We start from the raw sequence: 13,381 nt of genomic DNA on the forward strand, positions 1-13,381 counted from the left end.
AAGAAAATATGAATGGAATGTACTTTCGATTCCACACTACCGCTTGGCCTTTGAAACTCCCCCCCACTTTCTGTTGTCAACTATAAAACGTGTATTCAAAATGTTTTATGAGTTGACATTTGGCTTCCCCGTTGACTTTGCTTGTCAGATGGTCACAGAAGTCATCGGGTGACCCCTGGGCACTGCAACCGTCATAAACATGAGTAAATTGCCAAGCATCTGAATTTTGATCAGGGGAATGCTGCAGTGGTTGTAATGTGAAAAGCGGTCGTCAGTCATTTTTTCCAGTGCCATTATAACTTTGAATGGTCACTAAATGAACTTGTAATAATTATAACAAATTAAACCTTTAAGTGTGAAATTACCAGGAGACCCTTGAACAATAATAAAGAGCTTTATTATTTAGCTTTTGCAAAAGGGACCTCTGTGCTCATAGGTGGAGCCACAGAAGACATCTTCTATAGGAATAAATGATGGTTAAATACTGTTTCAAGACTCTAGCCCGTTACTGTCTGTTCTTATCATTGGTTGACTTCTGATTGTATAATTTTCCTGTCAGCTTTGGAAGCCATATTAGCACCAGAGGCTTCCACACTGCCACATTCTTGAGCCTGGGAAAATGGGAGGGGGGAAATTTCTTGGAGTGTATGTGGTTAGGCATAATAGCATTCTTTTTCTAAGTCAAGGTCATGTTATTCTGCACCTGGGTCTCAAGTTGGGACGGATGGTGATTGGGATATCAGTGCTCCAACAGATCCACCCCATTCAAAGGTTGTCAGCAGAAGGGGAGTGGGGGAAAGCAGTGCATTCCTCAAATGCCTCAGATAATCGCCTTGGCAGCCCAAAGCTGTTGGCACGCAAGAATATTACTGGAGAGCATGATTGATGGCTCTTGACTAGGGATGTGTCCCATTGGAGAATATACATCTGGTGGGGGGGAAGACCAGGGTCAAGGGGGAAATGAATGATGTTTTTTTGGTGTCGGCTGCACCCAGCTAACACCAACATGGCCACTTCTGATAAATCCTTTTTTTTTTTACTCTGAGAGTTGTGGCTAGAGACTTATGATTTGAATGGGGTGGATTTGTTGGAGCCCTGACAGCCAGCCGACACTTTCATTGGTCTTTTAGTTGCCATGGGGCATGTGAAGCAATGATGGGTGCAGGGGGTGGATTTGTAATTTTGTACTTATTGCAAGGAAACCCAGAACTTTCAGATTCTGGATTTCCCAGAGGTGCCAGTTTACTACTCTAATAAAAAGAACCCTGGAGTGGATGTCTGTCTCGGAGTTATCTGTTGGAGTGGAGGTTTTCTGGAACACTGACATTATCCCGAATCTGAATTTTCCCAGCAATTCCATTCCAATACCTACTCACTTCCAGTAATCTCCATCCTCTTGGCACATCCAACTATTGTCAACAGTATTAATTTTAACGTGACAACTGGACAACTTGACCCGCCAACTATCTTACTTGACCTGCAAGCTATCTGACTAGAATGTACAATAGTCTTGTTATTGTAATACAGAGAACATTCTTACAAAATATCTTGCTTAGTATTTCATTAAAGATTCTTAGGTTATATAAAAGCTAATTATGATTGCTCTGTCTTTTACAGAAATCTTATTTCTCACAGAACTGTTGTAAGTCGAGGACTACCTGCACAGCAAAATCAGGGCTTGCAAGATTTTATTATTGTAGCCTATCTCAATAATATGTAGTTTAGGTCTTCTGGTGGAGTTGTGGTTCGCTGGCAGCCTGTGCAGACGGCAGAGGAATCGGACAGTGGGGAAGAACGGGGACCAGTCCAGGAGTCTGGGGAGTACTCGGATGAGGGCCCTGCATCCGATGCAAAGATGGGGCCAGGACCATCTGGGAGTGGGGTGCTGCCTCTGGAGCCTCCAGAGTCTGGCAGCAGCAAGGCAGAGGAACAAGGGGAGCCTGTTCCCAGTGTGTGCGTGCGCAAAGCTGCTAGAAGCAAGAGCAGCTAAGAGAAAAGGGGTGACTTGGGAGTAAGGCTTGAAGATGATTGCCCCTCCCCTAAGGTATAAAGGAGGTGCAAAGGTAGAGAAACCTTTGCAGGAAGCAAAGTCGTTTGCTCTGTTCGGATTAAACCTTGAAGCTCTGTGAACTTTGTACTTTGGTTAGTTTTTTACAGTTAATTTAGCACTTTAGTTGTTGGCAGCAATTCAAAGGAGATAAAGGTGGGTGCTTATCTCGAGGGACTGTTTGGGACTCATTACAGGCTGGGAATGAGCTTAATTCCCAGCGTTGAAATAAAACAAGAGTTGTTTGGACTAAGCATGTGCTTAATTACAGTCTCAGGAAGCCTTGGAGCTGATTTTCTGGTCTGCTCTACCCAGTGAGGCTGACCCTAATCTCCTTTTAAAAGGGAATCTAAATACATGTCAAGATTCCAGCAATTGCCCTAATTAAATCGTGATTCTCAAGCCAAACTTCAAAAAACTTCAAAGGATTTATTAGAGGCGACATACTGGCACTGCCCTGTATGAAGCCTCTAATAAATCCTTTGAAGTTTGCTTGAGAATCAGGGAGGGGGATGAATGGAAAATAGCAAGCCAACTCTCATCATAAATCGATATTACCGGGGTCCTGGGTCCCGGCCTCTCCAAGCGCTCCCCAACACCTGGGGTGCGTGGAGAGACACATAGGAATGTTTTATGAGTTGACAATACAATTGTTCCCCACTTACGAGTGAATGAGAAAGCACGTGAAGCAATCAAGCTATATAAGTGTTCCTTCCAAGCAAGGGTCATCTGGAGATTGAAGATCCCTGGGATCCTTTCTGAGATTTCACACTAAGGTTGAATCTTTGCCTGATCCCGCTGGTTTGCGAGACAGGACTTTTTCCTGCCTCATTCCGTGGCTCAGCAGAAGGCCAGACTCTGCCGAAAGTGTCCGGTGCATCCTGGAGATGCTACTACACCCCTCTTTCTCCAGGGTCGCTGCAGTGCTGTCCACGGATGTGACATTGGTGCCGCTCGCTGGAGTGGTCTGGTGGGACTTCTGTTCCATGTAGGACAAGTATGAAACCTCCGGGTGGATTTCCAGACGTGACTGCGAAGAGGCCATTTTTGGAGCATCGCTAGGAGGAATGACGGCTGGCGTTTCGCCGCTCTGGGCCGAGTCGTTCTCGTAAAGATTGTGCGACACGCTCCGCTGCGTGGCTTTAGAAGCCTGGATGAGCACATGGATCACCGTAATGATCAAGACGACGACCCCAGAAGAGAAGATACACGTACAGGTAATTCCTGTTTCTCTCTGAAATGCCATCGTCACGTAGGCGGAGAGGGCTGGAGGGCGGCAGAGAAGGTGAAAATGTTAACAACCACCAAAGCTTAAAACAGCCTACAAAGGAATTGGGTATCAACAGTGGTGGGATTCCAAATTGCACGCTACTGGTTCTGTGTGCTTTGCGCATGCACGCTTCACTCAAAAATCGCTTCGCTCGCGCACGCAGCACTGAAACGTTGCTTTGTGCACGCAGAACTCAAAGATCCCCCTCTATGACGTGAGCTGTTTTTTTAGCTCAGCTGAGGTGTGGCAATTTGCTCTGCCGTGCGAATTAGCTGAGCTAAAAATCAATGGAACATAGGACAGGAAATGGTGGGGGTGGGTGGGTGGAGCCAGTCAGAGGTACCCTGTTTCTCCAACAATACGGCCTCCCCCAAGAGGAAGTCCCAGCACGTTTTATAGGCATGAAATGAAATTAAGCCCCTCCCCCCAAATTAAGGCCTATATTAAAACATGTGAAATGGGGGGGAATGGTGGGGGGGGGGGGCTTGCCGTGAGGAAGTACTTTTGTTGCACACCCGGATATGGTGCTGTCTGCGTTGACCCCGATACTAAGTGCCTCACCAACGCCAAGGTTAACATCCAAGCCATCGCCGCCCGCCTGAAGATGCAAGGGGGGGGAATTAAGTCACCCCCGAAAAGACGGCCTAGCCATTTTTTCGGGGCTCAAAAAAAAAAAAAAAGACCCGGCCTTATTATATGAGAAACACGGTAGTATTTGCCAGTTCTCCAAACTGATCAACATTTCTACTACCTGTCTGTCAGAACTGGTCCAAACCGGTTGAATACCACCTCTGGGTATCAAACAAGTATCATGTGTTCACGCAAGATGCTGAGAACTAGGTTCCCTCAACACACTGACTTGCAATTGTACCCTCCATTAGCATGCTGAAAAAGGCTTGGCCAATACCCATGATGGCGAACCTATGGCACGCATGCCACAGGTGGTACGCAGAGCCATTTGTGCAGGCACGTGAGCCCCAGGCAAACTTACCTCACTGCGTATGCGCGCACCTCCCAGCTGATTTTTGGCCCGTTTGAGTCCTTTTTTGGCCTCCCAGAAGCTCGAGGGAAGCCTCTGCAGCCTTTGTAGGCCGGAAACCAGGCCCATTTCGTCACTTCCTGTATTTCCAGAAATACCAGAAGTAATGAAACGGGCCCATTTTTTGACCTACAAATGCTGCAGAGGCTTCCCTCGAGCCTCTGGGAGGCTGAAAAAGGACTCAAACAGGCCAAAAATCAGCCGGGAGGCGCAGTGCAGGTAAGGGGGTGGCAGAGGGGAGGATCACGCACGCATGCACAGGGGCGTGGGGGGGCTCATGCATTGCCTTCTCGATGCTGGCACGTGAGCGTGCAAGCGCAATTTTTGGCACAGGAGCCCAAAACGTTTAGCCACCGCTGGCCTATACAATAGTCCTCAGCTTACAACAGTTCATTTCGTGACCATTCAAAGTTACAATGGCACTGGTAAAAGTGACTTATGACCATTTTTCACGCTTATGACCATTGCAGCATCTCCACATGATCAAAATTCGGATGCTTGGCAACTGGTTCATATTTATGACAGTTGCAGGGTCCTGGGGTTATGTGATCAGCTTTCATGACCTTCTGACGTGCAAAGTCAATGGGGAAGCTAGATTCATTTAACAACCATGTTACTAATTTAACAACTGTTGTGATTCACTTAACAACTGTGTCAAGAAAGGCTGTAGAATGGGGCAAAACTCATTTAACAAATGTTTCACTTAGCAATATCAATTTTGGGCTGAATTGTGGTCGTATGTTGAGGATTACATGTATGCAATTTATTGCAATTCGTTTATTTAAAATTAAACCATCCAATTGCTAGAACTCTCTGTGCAGTTTATAATAAAACACTTTAAAAAATAAGATCCAAATTAAAACATAGACCATAGATCTGGGTTTGGCAATCTCAAACACTCAGAATCATTGGGCTCATTTCCCACAGGAAAAAAAAAAACCACCGGGAGCCACAAAGGTTCTAACCGGAAGCCTCCCGTTCAATCCTGGAGCCGACCGGAACTCCAGTTCCACCACCATAGAGTCTCCTCCTAGTGCAGCATCCTTTTTCCTCTACCTGTCCTAACCAAAAGTCCTATCAATTGTGAGGCGACCGGAAAACCCACCCCTTGCCATAGAGTCTCCTCCTGACACGCTATATTCCCCACCCCCCAAACTGGAAGCTCCTCTCCAAATTATAGCGCCAACCAGTAACAGGGAGCTGCAGCAGAGGGATGAAAGAGTCCCATGCACCTCTAGAGCTGTAGGTTGCCGACCCTTGCCATAGATAATTACAAAATAAAATAGATTGGATGCTTTTGTAACTTCTCTCCATACTATTCCTTTGTGTCTAATTTGTTTTTAAAGGGTGGTTCTCAATATTTCAGGAGTCATATGTATGGGAAATTTTATTTCCTTAACCCAGACATAACTTTCGAACCGTTTTTTGAACATTTCTTCTAAGAAAAGATAAACCAGGGAAGCCAGAAAGGGAAGGGAGAAAATACTCACCTGCTAGGTAGGCTAAAACAGCACAGCAAAACACACCAACAGCTACATGCCTCACTTTTCGACTCTCCAGCAGGAACCAGTCACCTCTGTGACATAAGAACAATATATTTTTTATTACTTTGGTCTGCAAAGTAGACAGATCCCTGATCCAAACACCTCACGTGCAAACCTGCTGTAATGCTGGTGACGTTACATTTTGCTCTAAAACAGTGGTCGCCAACCTTTTGGACCTCAGGGACCACCAAACTCATAATTTTAAATCCCACAGACCACTAATATGAATTTTGACTGATGGTGGCTGCAGGAAAATTCCGCACCCCGTTTTCCAACCGATTGATCATTCTTTATGTGGGATCGCAGGATACCATCTCCAGCTCTGTTTTCAGGGGAGAGAGAGAGAGAGAGAGAGAGGGAGGGAGGGAGGGAGGGAGGGAGGGAGACTTTTGGCTTCATGCAAGGAAAGCAGCAGAAGCTGCAGAAATCTTTCTTTCTCTCCCCCAAAGTCCGCCAGAAATGAGTCTTTGCCGGTGCAGCCTCTTGGAGCAGGATGCCGTGCAGAGTCCCAAAGACTCATTTCTGGCGGATTTTGGGGGAGAGAAAGAAAGACTTTTGCTGCTTTCCTTGTGTGCAGCCAAAAGCAAAAGAAGAAAGAAGCGGAAAGAAGCAGCCCGGTGGCCGCGCAAGGTGTGTGGGGCGAGTGGGACAAGTTCCCTCCTTGCCCTTGCCCTCTTCCCGTCACTACCTTGTGTTCCCGCGGACCATGTGGGTGGCACAGCCTTGTGTTCCCGTGCAGCCTGGATTAATTGCTTTGGGGAGGTGCTTTGGGGGTGACATTTCTCTGTGGATCAGCAAAAAAAATTTCGCAGACCACCAGTGGTCCCCAGCCCACTGGTTGCTCTAAAACACAGAGTCCTCAACATACCAACTTTCATTAGGGACCGTTCAAAGTTAACAGCACTGAAAAAAGTGACTTACAACCATTTTTCACCCATAACAGCAGGAAAGCCATGGTCATGTGATCAAAATGTCTGCCCTTGGCAACCGGCCTATATTTACGATGGTTGCAGCATCCAAGGGTCATGTGTTCCATATTTATGACCTTCCCAGCTGACTTTTTAACAAGCAAAGTCAAGAGTCAGATTTGCTTAACACCCGGGTGATTCACTTAGCAACCATGATTTGGTTAATGACCATGGCGAAAAAGTTGTAAAATTGAGTGCAACTCACACAACCACCACCTCGCTTAGCGACAGAAGTTCCAGTCCCAATTGAGGTCTTAAAACAAGGACTCCTTGTACTGCAGATTTGATTGCTGTCGGCAAAATGTGAACAGCGCAAAATGCAATGTGTTGAATCTGCCAAAGATTTGAGGAACCAAGCCGTCAACACTATCCATGGGTGAAATAACTCCTTTGTTTTGGGAAGGGCAGAGGGTTTCAGCTCAAATCCAGAAACAGATCCACTTTTTATTAATGTCTGACCCATTTCTTTTAATGAAAAGGCTCTTCTAAACTCTTTCTTTAGCCTGAGCTGTTGTTTTGTTGGAGTTTTGTTGCCGTTCTCTTCAACATGCAGGAATTCAAGCAGTTACTGGGGAGCAGGAATGTGGACCTTTGGTGGGAAAGGAGCAGTTGTGGTTACCAGAATTAAAACTTCATCTTCACAGGGAGTCCAAGGGATGGGGATGGAGGGAGGGGAAATGGAATCACTGCCTGTATTTTTATGTCCTAAATAATTGAGTCTTGTTTTGTCAATTGCAGGAGGATTTCCATCCCGTTGCCCTCCTTGGCAGGCATAGAAAGAGGGAAGGGAAAGGAAAGGAAAAATGGGAAGGAAGGAAAGAGAAAGAGGGAGGAAACAGGAAAGGGAGAAAGGGAAGGAAAGAGGGAAAGGGAAAATGGGAAGAGAGGAGGGAGGAGGGAAAGAAAAAAAGGAAAGAGGAAAAGGGAAAATGGGAAGGGAGGAGGGAAAGAAAAAAAGGAAGGAAAGAAGGAGAAGGGAAGGGGAAATGGAAGAAGGGAAGGGAAGGGAAAGGAAAGGGAAATTGGAAGGAAGGGAAAAGGAGGAAGGGAAGGGAAATGGAAAATGGGAAGGAGGAAGGGAAGGAATGGAAAGGGGAAATGGAAAATGGGAAGGAGGGAAAGGAAGGAAGAGGGAAAGGAAAGGGGAAAGGGAAAATGAGAAGGAGGGAGAGGGAAAGGAAAGGAAAAGGAGGAAGGGAAGAAGGAAAGGGGAAATGGAAAATGGGAAGGAGGGAAAGGAAGGGAAGGGGAAAGGGAAAACGAGAAGGAAGAAGGGGGAAAGGAAACAAATTTAATGTGGATTATAGAACAGGGGGAGAAGGAAAGGGAGATGAGGTATGAAGTGGAATCCAGAAAGAACATCTGAAGTGCTAATTCAGAATCACCAGAGCAACTTAGGAAAAATGGAGGAGCTGAGATGAAAGCATAATGCCAGTAGGCTGGATTCCAAAATAGCTCATTAAAACGGAATTTCACTTTATAAAGGCTGACACATGCATGTGGTTGGTGTGTATTGCACTTTGCACAATAACATGATCAATGCCTCAAGACTGATGTGAAGCAAAACTCTAGAATGGGAAGCTTGTACAAAAATTATTTCCCTAGGATTCTGTTTCAGTTTTAATAAATTTTGTCGACCTTGGAAGTATGTAAATATGAGCTACAAGCATCCCAGAACCTTCGTGGGTTTGCACACGTTAGACTAGCCAAACTTGGATTGTAGTTCAACATGTTTTGTGAATCAGACTATTATAGTAAGCCCTACTCAGGTTCCTTTGTTTAGGTACAGGATTTAATGTAAACACAAACGCTCTGGGTTTTTTTTTTAACCCTGGATCGGTATATGATATGAGCCCAACTATTGTGTGACTTAGCTCAAAATCAGAATCAAAGGCAAAAGAAAAAATTATGTCAAGCCCAAAAGGCGACAGAATAAGATCTCTGCTTAATTTGGTTCACCTTTGGATCGATTCCCTATCGTGGTGTTTCTCAACTTCAGCCATTTTAAGATGCGTGGACTTCAATTCCCAGAATTCCCCAACCAGCTTGTTCACTGCAGAATTCTGGGAATTGGAGTCCACACATCTTAAAGCTGTCAAGATGGAGAAATCGGTATCTCTAGGCAGCTAAAGAAACATGTGCAAGAAAATGACCAAGTCAACCCACAGACCAATCATAAACTAGATATATTCTCCACCATTGGACTAATGCCTCCAAAATCTTGATTTCACCCTTGTCTTGTGTTCTTTCTCTTTGTTACGTATTTATTTAAAACATTTATATATAGCCTCGGTGGCGCAGTGGTTAGAGTGCAGTACTGCAAACTACTTCTGCTGACAGCCAGCTGCCTGTAATTTGGCAGTTCGAATCCCACCAGGCTCAAGGTTGATGACTCAGCCTTCCATCTTTCCGAGGTGGGTAAAATGAGGACCCAGATTGTTCTCTCGTAGAGAGGGCTGTGAAGCACTGTGAAGTGGTATATAAGTCTAAGTGCTATTGCTGTAGTCACCCATTTGATAACCAACTCTGGGTGACTCCCAATCCTTTGTTAGATCTGATCAAGTTTCAAGTAAAAAATGGTTTCTTCCCCAAACCCCAAAAACGTTAACCTTAAGACTGTCTACTATTGACCTCACCTCTTTCCTAAGAGGTCTGTAGGGGGCGTGCATAAGCGCAACAATCGTGCCTACTGTCCCTGTCCTATTGTTTCTTTTTTTTAATCTTTCTTATATGTACCCAGTTCATGTACTCATAACTATGTCTATACTTATACCTGTAATCTTGTAAGACAAATCAAAATAAATAAATAAAAAATAAATAAGTAGAATTCAAAGGTCGTTAGTATCTTGATTGACAGCCTATCCAAAGGTCTACCCCTCTCTCAGCAAAGCAATACATCTCAGCGCAGGAAGTTAACCCAGGTTGCATCCTCAGCGCCAACTAAGTGCCTCCCCCGCCCCTCCGTTCAAACCCAGTTCCGAAAGTGCCACTCTCGAGAAAAGCCTCCGCGACCCCCCGCCCATCGTTTTGACAGGGGACCTTCCATCGCTTCGGGGGCTCCGTCGGAGAAGAGAGCAGGCCGGGACACCCGTCCGAGGCTCCCCACACTCTCCCCCCCACCTCCCGCTCCCCCGTAGACGCACCTCTCGCTGCCCAGCGCGCCCCCCGAGGCCGCGCATCGCTCGGCGCCGCAGTAGCCGTGCAGGAGGCTCAGGAGCAGGCAGCTCAGGCTGAGCACCAAGCCGAGCGAGGCCAGGGCGGCCGAGCTCTGGTTCAGGCGATTGAGGACCCTCCCGGACAGCTGGTAGTTGCTGTCGTGCTTCAATCCTTGGATCTGGAAGAGCAGCATCGAGGACAGCACGGCCACCAAACCCGAGGCGGTGCCCAAGAGCATCAGCGCGCCCAAGGCGCGGTGTCCGTATTGGGAGAGCATGAGGCCGGGACGGCTCCGGGATGAGAAAGAAAGAAACTTAAAACTTCCGTCAAAAGTTGCGTCGAGGCGGCGCTTTTGAAGAGGGAAGGGGGCGCGGCCCAAGTGAGCGACTGCGCGCCTAGAAGGGGGATGAGGGTGGGGAGGTGGGTTCTCCTTCTCGCCGCCGGCCGCCCCGGTCCAAATTGAGCCTTTGGCTGGTTCCTATCGTTGGCTTCATCAGAATACAGAAGAACGAGAGTCGGAAGGGACCTTCTAGTCCAACCCGCCCTGCTTTAGGCAGGAAAACCCTACCCTCCGGCTCCGCCGCTATAAATCCGGTTTATTAAATGCGTCGAAGCGCTCAAAGGCGGCAACGCGCTGAAACAAATCCGATCGTGGCTTGCTTTGAGTCGGTGAGCGCTTCGAGCCCCGGGATGCGACGACGACGATGCAAATAAGGCCTTGGAGCTGCGGTTCCCAATGAAAGCTCCGCTCAGCTTTCATTAAGTTTATTCTTCTAGCCCAGGGGTCTCCAAACTTAGCAACTTTAAGACTTGTGGACTTCAACTCCCAGAATTCTCCAGCCAGCTATGCTGGAGAATTCTGGGAGTTGAAGTCCACAAGCTGGAGAATTCTGGGAGTTGAGGTCCACAAGTCTTAAAGTTGCCAAGTTTGGGGACTTCTGCCCTTTAATGCTACCAATGTACGGAAGCTTCTAATTGGGGCTTATAGCAATAGCAATAGCACTTAGATTTATATACCACTTTATAGTGCTTTTATAGCCCTCTCTAAGCGGTTTACAGAGTCAGCCTATTGCCCCCAACAATCTGGGACCTTATTTTATCTACCTCGGGAGGATGGAAGGCTGAGTCAACCTGTAGCCTGGTGGGATTCGAACTGCCAAGTTGCAGACATCTAGCAGTCAGCAGAAATACCCTGCAGTACTGCATTCTAACTAGTGCCACCACCATGGCTCATATCCTGGTAAGTCCTCAACGTACAACCCCAATCGAGCCCACAATTTCTGTGGCTCGGTGAGACAAGAGAGTTTTGCCATATTTTACAACCTTTCTTGCCACTGTTGTTAAGTGAGTCACTGCAGTTGTTGAGTTAGTCATATGGTTAGTCATGTGGTTGTTATGTGAATCGGGCTGGGGGAGGCTGTTTTCTGGAGGCCCGCCGGAAACAGAAAGTTCTGGTAGGCCATGCCCATCATGGCCATGCTCACCCAGCAACCCGGAAGTGAACCGGTTGCTGGGATTTTTGAATCCCACCCCTGGATTTCTTTTGCTGGGAATCAGAAGTAAACACCAGAGGCTGACAAAAAAAATAATAATAATTATCATATATTGTGGTTCCACAACATCTTGATGTGTGGACTTCAACTCCCAGAATTCCCCAGGCATGTCCATCTTAAAGTTGTTAAGGAGAAAAAAAAATTGTCATAAACTACTTCAAAGGGCCTGTTGATAATACTGCACACCCAATCACACACACACACTTTTTTGGGGTAGTGTTTTATTCGTTTCTTTCTTGGAATGCAATCGTAGTTATGCAAAGCACAGCAATAGCAAAACAGGGAAATGATAAATCTAGCTAAATCGAGTTTACACCACCACCATTTACTCTCTGCCGATCTTTCTCTCCATGCGTTTCCTGTTGTTCTTCTCACCTCTCTTCTGAGGAACTTGGCAAGTTCATCTAACCACAATTTTCTCGGTCTCGACCAGCTCATTCTTCCTTTTGAGGCTGCACTTTGAATCTTATTCATTCTCTCTTTATGGCCCCAACCCACCCACCCACCCAATGAACTTCATTTGACTAGTGCTTCTTTGTACACAAAGTCACACCCTTCATTCTTGTGCCTTCCTATTTTATCACACACACTTAAACTGAGTTATTTTCACCTTTCTCCCAATGTGCCCACCCCTCATTTCTGTGCAACGAAGCAGACAAAAATACATTGTCCTTTTTTGCTTTCTTTGTCAAACCTTGAGCAGAAAAGCAGAAAGAAAAAAGGATAAATATAGATACTACTGAAACCCAGTACTTTCAGAACCAAAGTGCTAGCTGAAGACCGCAATCTTATTCATGTCTAGTTGGTTATGCTATGAATTGAGTACAAGGTGTATTCTCTGTAACTGGACATTCTATGACAGTCTTGTTGTGTCCTTCTTTAGACAAGTTTACAAGTAGTCCTTGACTTACAACCATTTGTTTAGTGGCTATTCAAGGTTACAACAGTACTGAAGAAAGTGACTTACAACCAAACTTCACATTTATGATCGGTATGGCACCCCCAGGTTATCATGATCACATGATTAAAATTTGGGAACTTGGCATGTACTAATGATGGTTGCAGTGCCCTGGGGTCATGTGATCATTGCAACCTTCCGAGAAACAAAATCGGGAGGGTGTGTGTGTGTGCAGTGAGTTGGATTTGCTTAACAACTGTATGATTAACTTAACAACTGCAGTGATTCACTTAACAGCTGTGGCAAAAAAAGTAAAATCAGGTGTAATTCACTTGCCTTGCTTTGCAGTGGAAATCTGATCTCAACTGGGGTCATAAATTGAGGATTTTCTCTGTTGGAATCCATCTTTGGAATGCATTTCTATGCAACAACTACAGGAGTATTCACCCAGTAGGTGGCAGTATTTGGATCTATAGTATAACTATATACTCTATGCTCTTTTGTTCTGAGTAGAGTTTCCTGTAACTGTTATATAGTTGAGCAGTAAAGCACATGGTGACTGTACCTTTTGTTTGTTCTGTGGTGCTTTATATAAACAGAATCTCAAAAAAATCAAAATTTTATTAGTTTATCAAAATACAATATAAAATACAAAATTACAACAGAAAATAATGGGAAAACAAGGGAGGGAAAAGTGTGGGGCAGAATGGAAAAAGAAAGAAAACGAGTTGACTTCCAATTCCTTTTGGTGCAGAAGAATAAGGTAATAACATAAAACCTCAACTTTTTACTTTTGTAGAACAATATAAACCAGCCATTTCTGTAACAACAAACCTACCTAATCTTCAAAACTCAAAATCAAGGTTTCATTTTCCCCCCCACCTCAAGCACAAAGTCCTAAAGTGG

The 13,381-nt window shown here is 45.6% G+C and overlaps 1 protein-coding gene across 1 annotated transcript; it reads right to left on the reverse strand.

The window, feature by feature from the left end:
* Window positions 1–375: 375 nt before the first annotated feature.
* On the reverse strand, window positions 376–10,361 carry TMEM221 (transmembrane protein 221). The gene is made up of 3 exons (XM_026683121.2): window positions 10,012–10,361; window positions 5,847–5,932; window positions 376–3,313 (listed from the first exon to the last, which is right to left on the reverse strand). Exons 1-3 carry the CDS (start codon window positions 10,299–10,301, stop codon window positions 2,814–2,816), a joined length of 876 nt encoding a protein of 291 aa, XP_026538906.1. The 5' UTR covers window positions 10,302–10,361; the 3' UTR covers window positions 376–2,813.
* Window positions 10,362–13,381: the final 3,020 nt, after the last annotated feature.

Source organism: Notechis scutatus, chromosome 1 (assembly GCF_049901735.1).
Source record: "Notechis scutatus isolate UNSWTSFEM ecotype Mainland chromosome 1, rNotScu1.2, whole genome shotgun sequence".
In the NCBI taxonomy this organism is placed as follows: domain Eukaryota; kingdom Metazoa; phylum Chordata; class Lepidosauria; order Squamata; family Elapidae; genus Notechis; species Notechis scutatus.

Bases quoted from the DNA above. Each gene is read 5' to 3' on its own strand.
- TMEM221 (XM_026683121.2), bottom strand. From the start codon at position 10,301: ATGCTCTCCCAATACGGACACCGCGCCTTGGGCGCGCTGATGCTCTTG. The intron at 5,933-10,011 runs GTGCGTCTACGG...CTTATGTCACAG, and splicing joins GGCGCGCTGGGCAGCGAGAG to AGGTGACTGGTTCCTGCTGG. The intron at 3,314-5,846 runs GTGAGTATTTTC...GCCGCCCTCCAG, and splicing joins TGTTTTAGCCTACCTAGCAG to CCCTCTCCGCCTACGTGACG.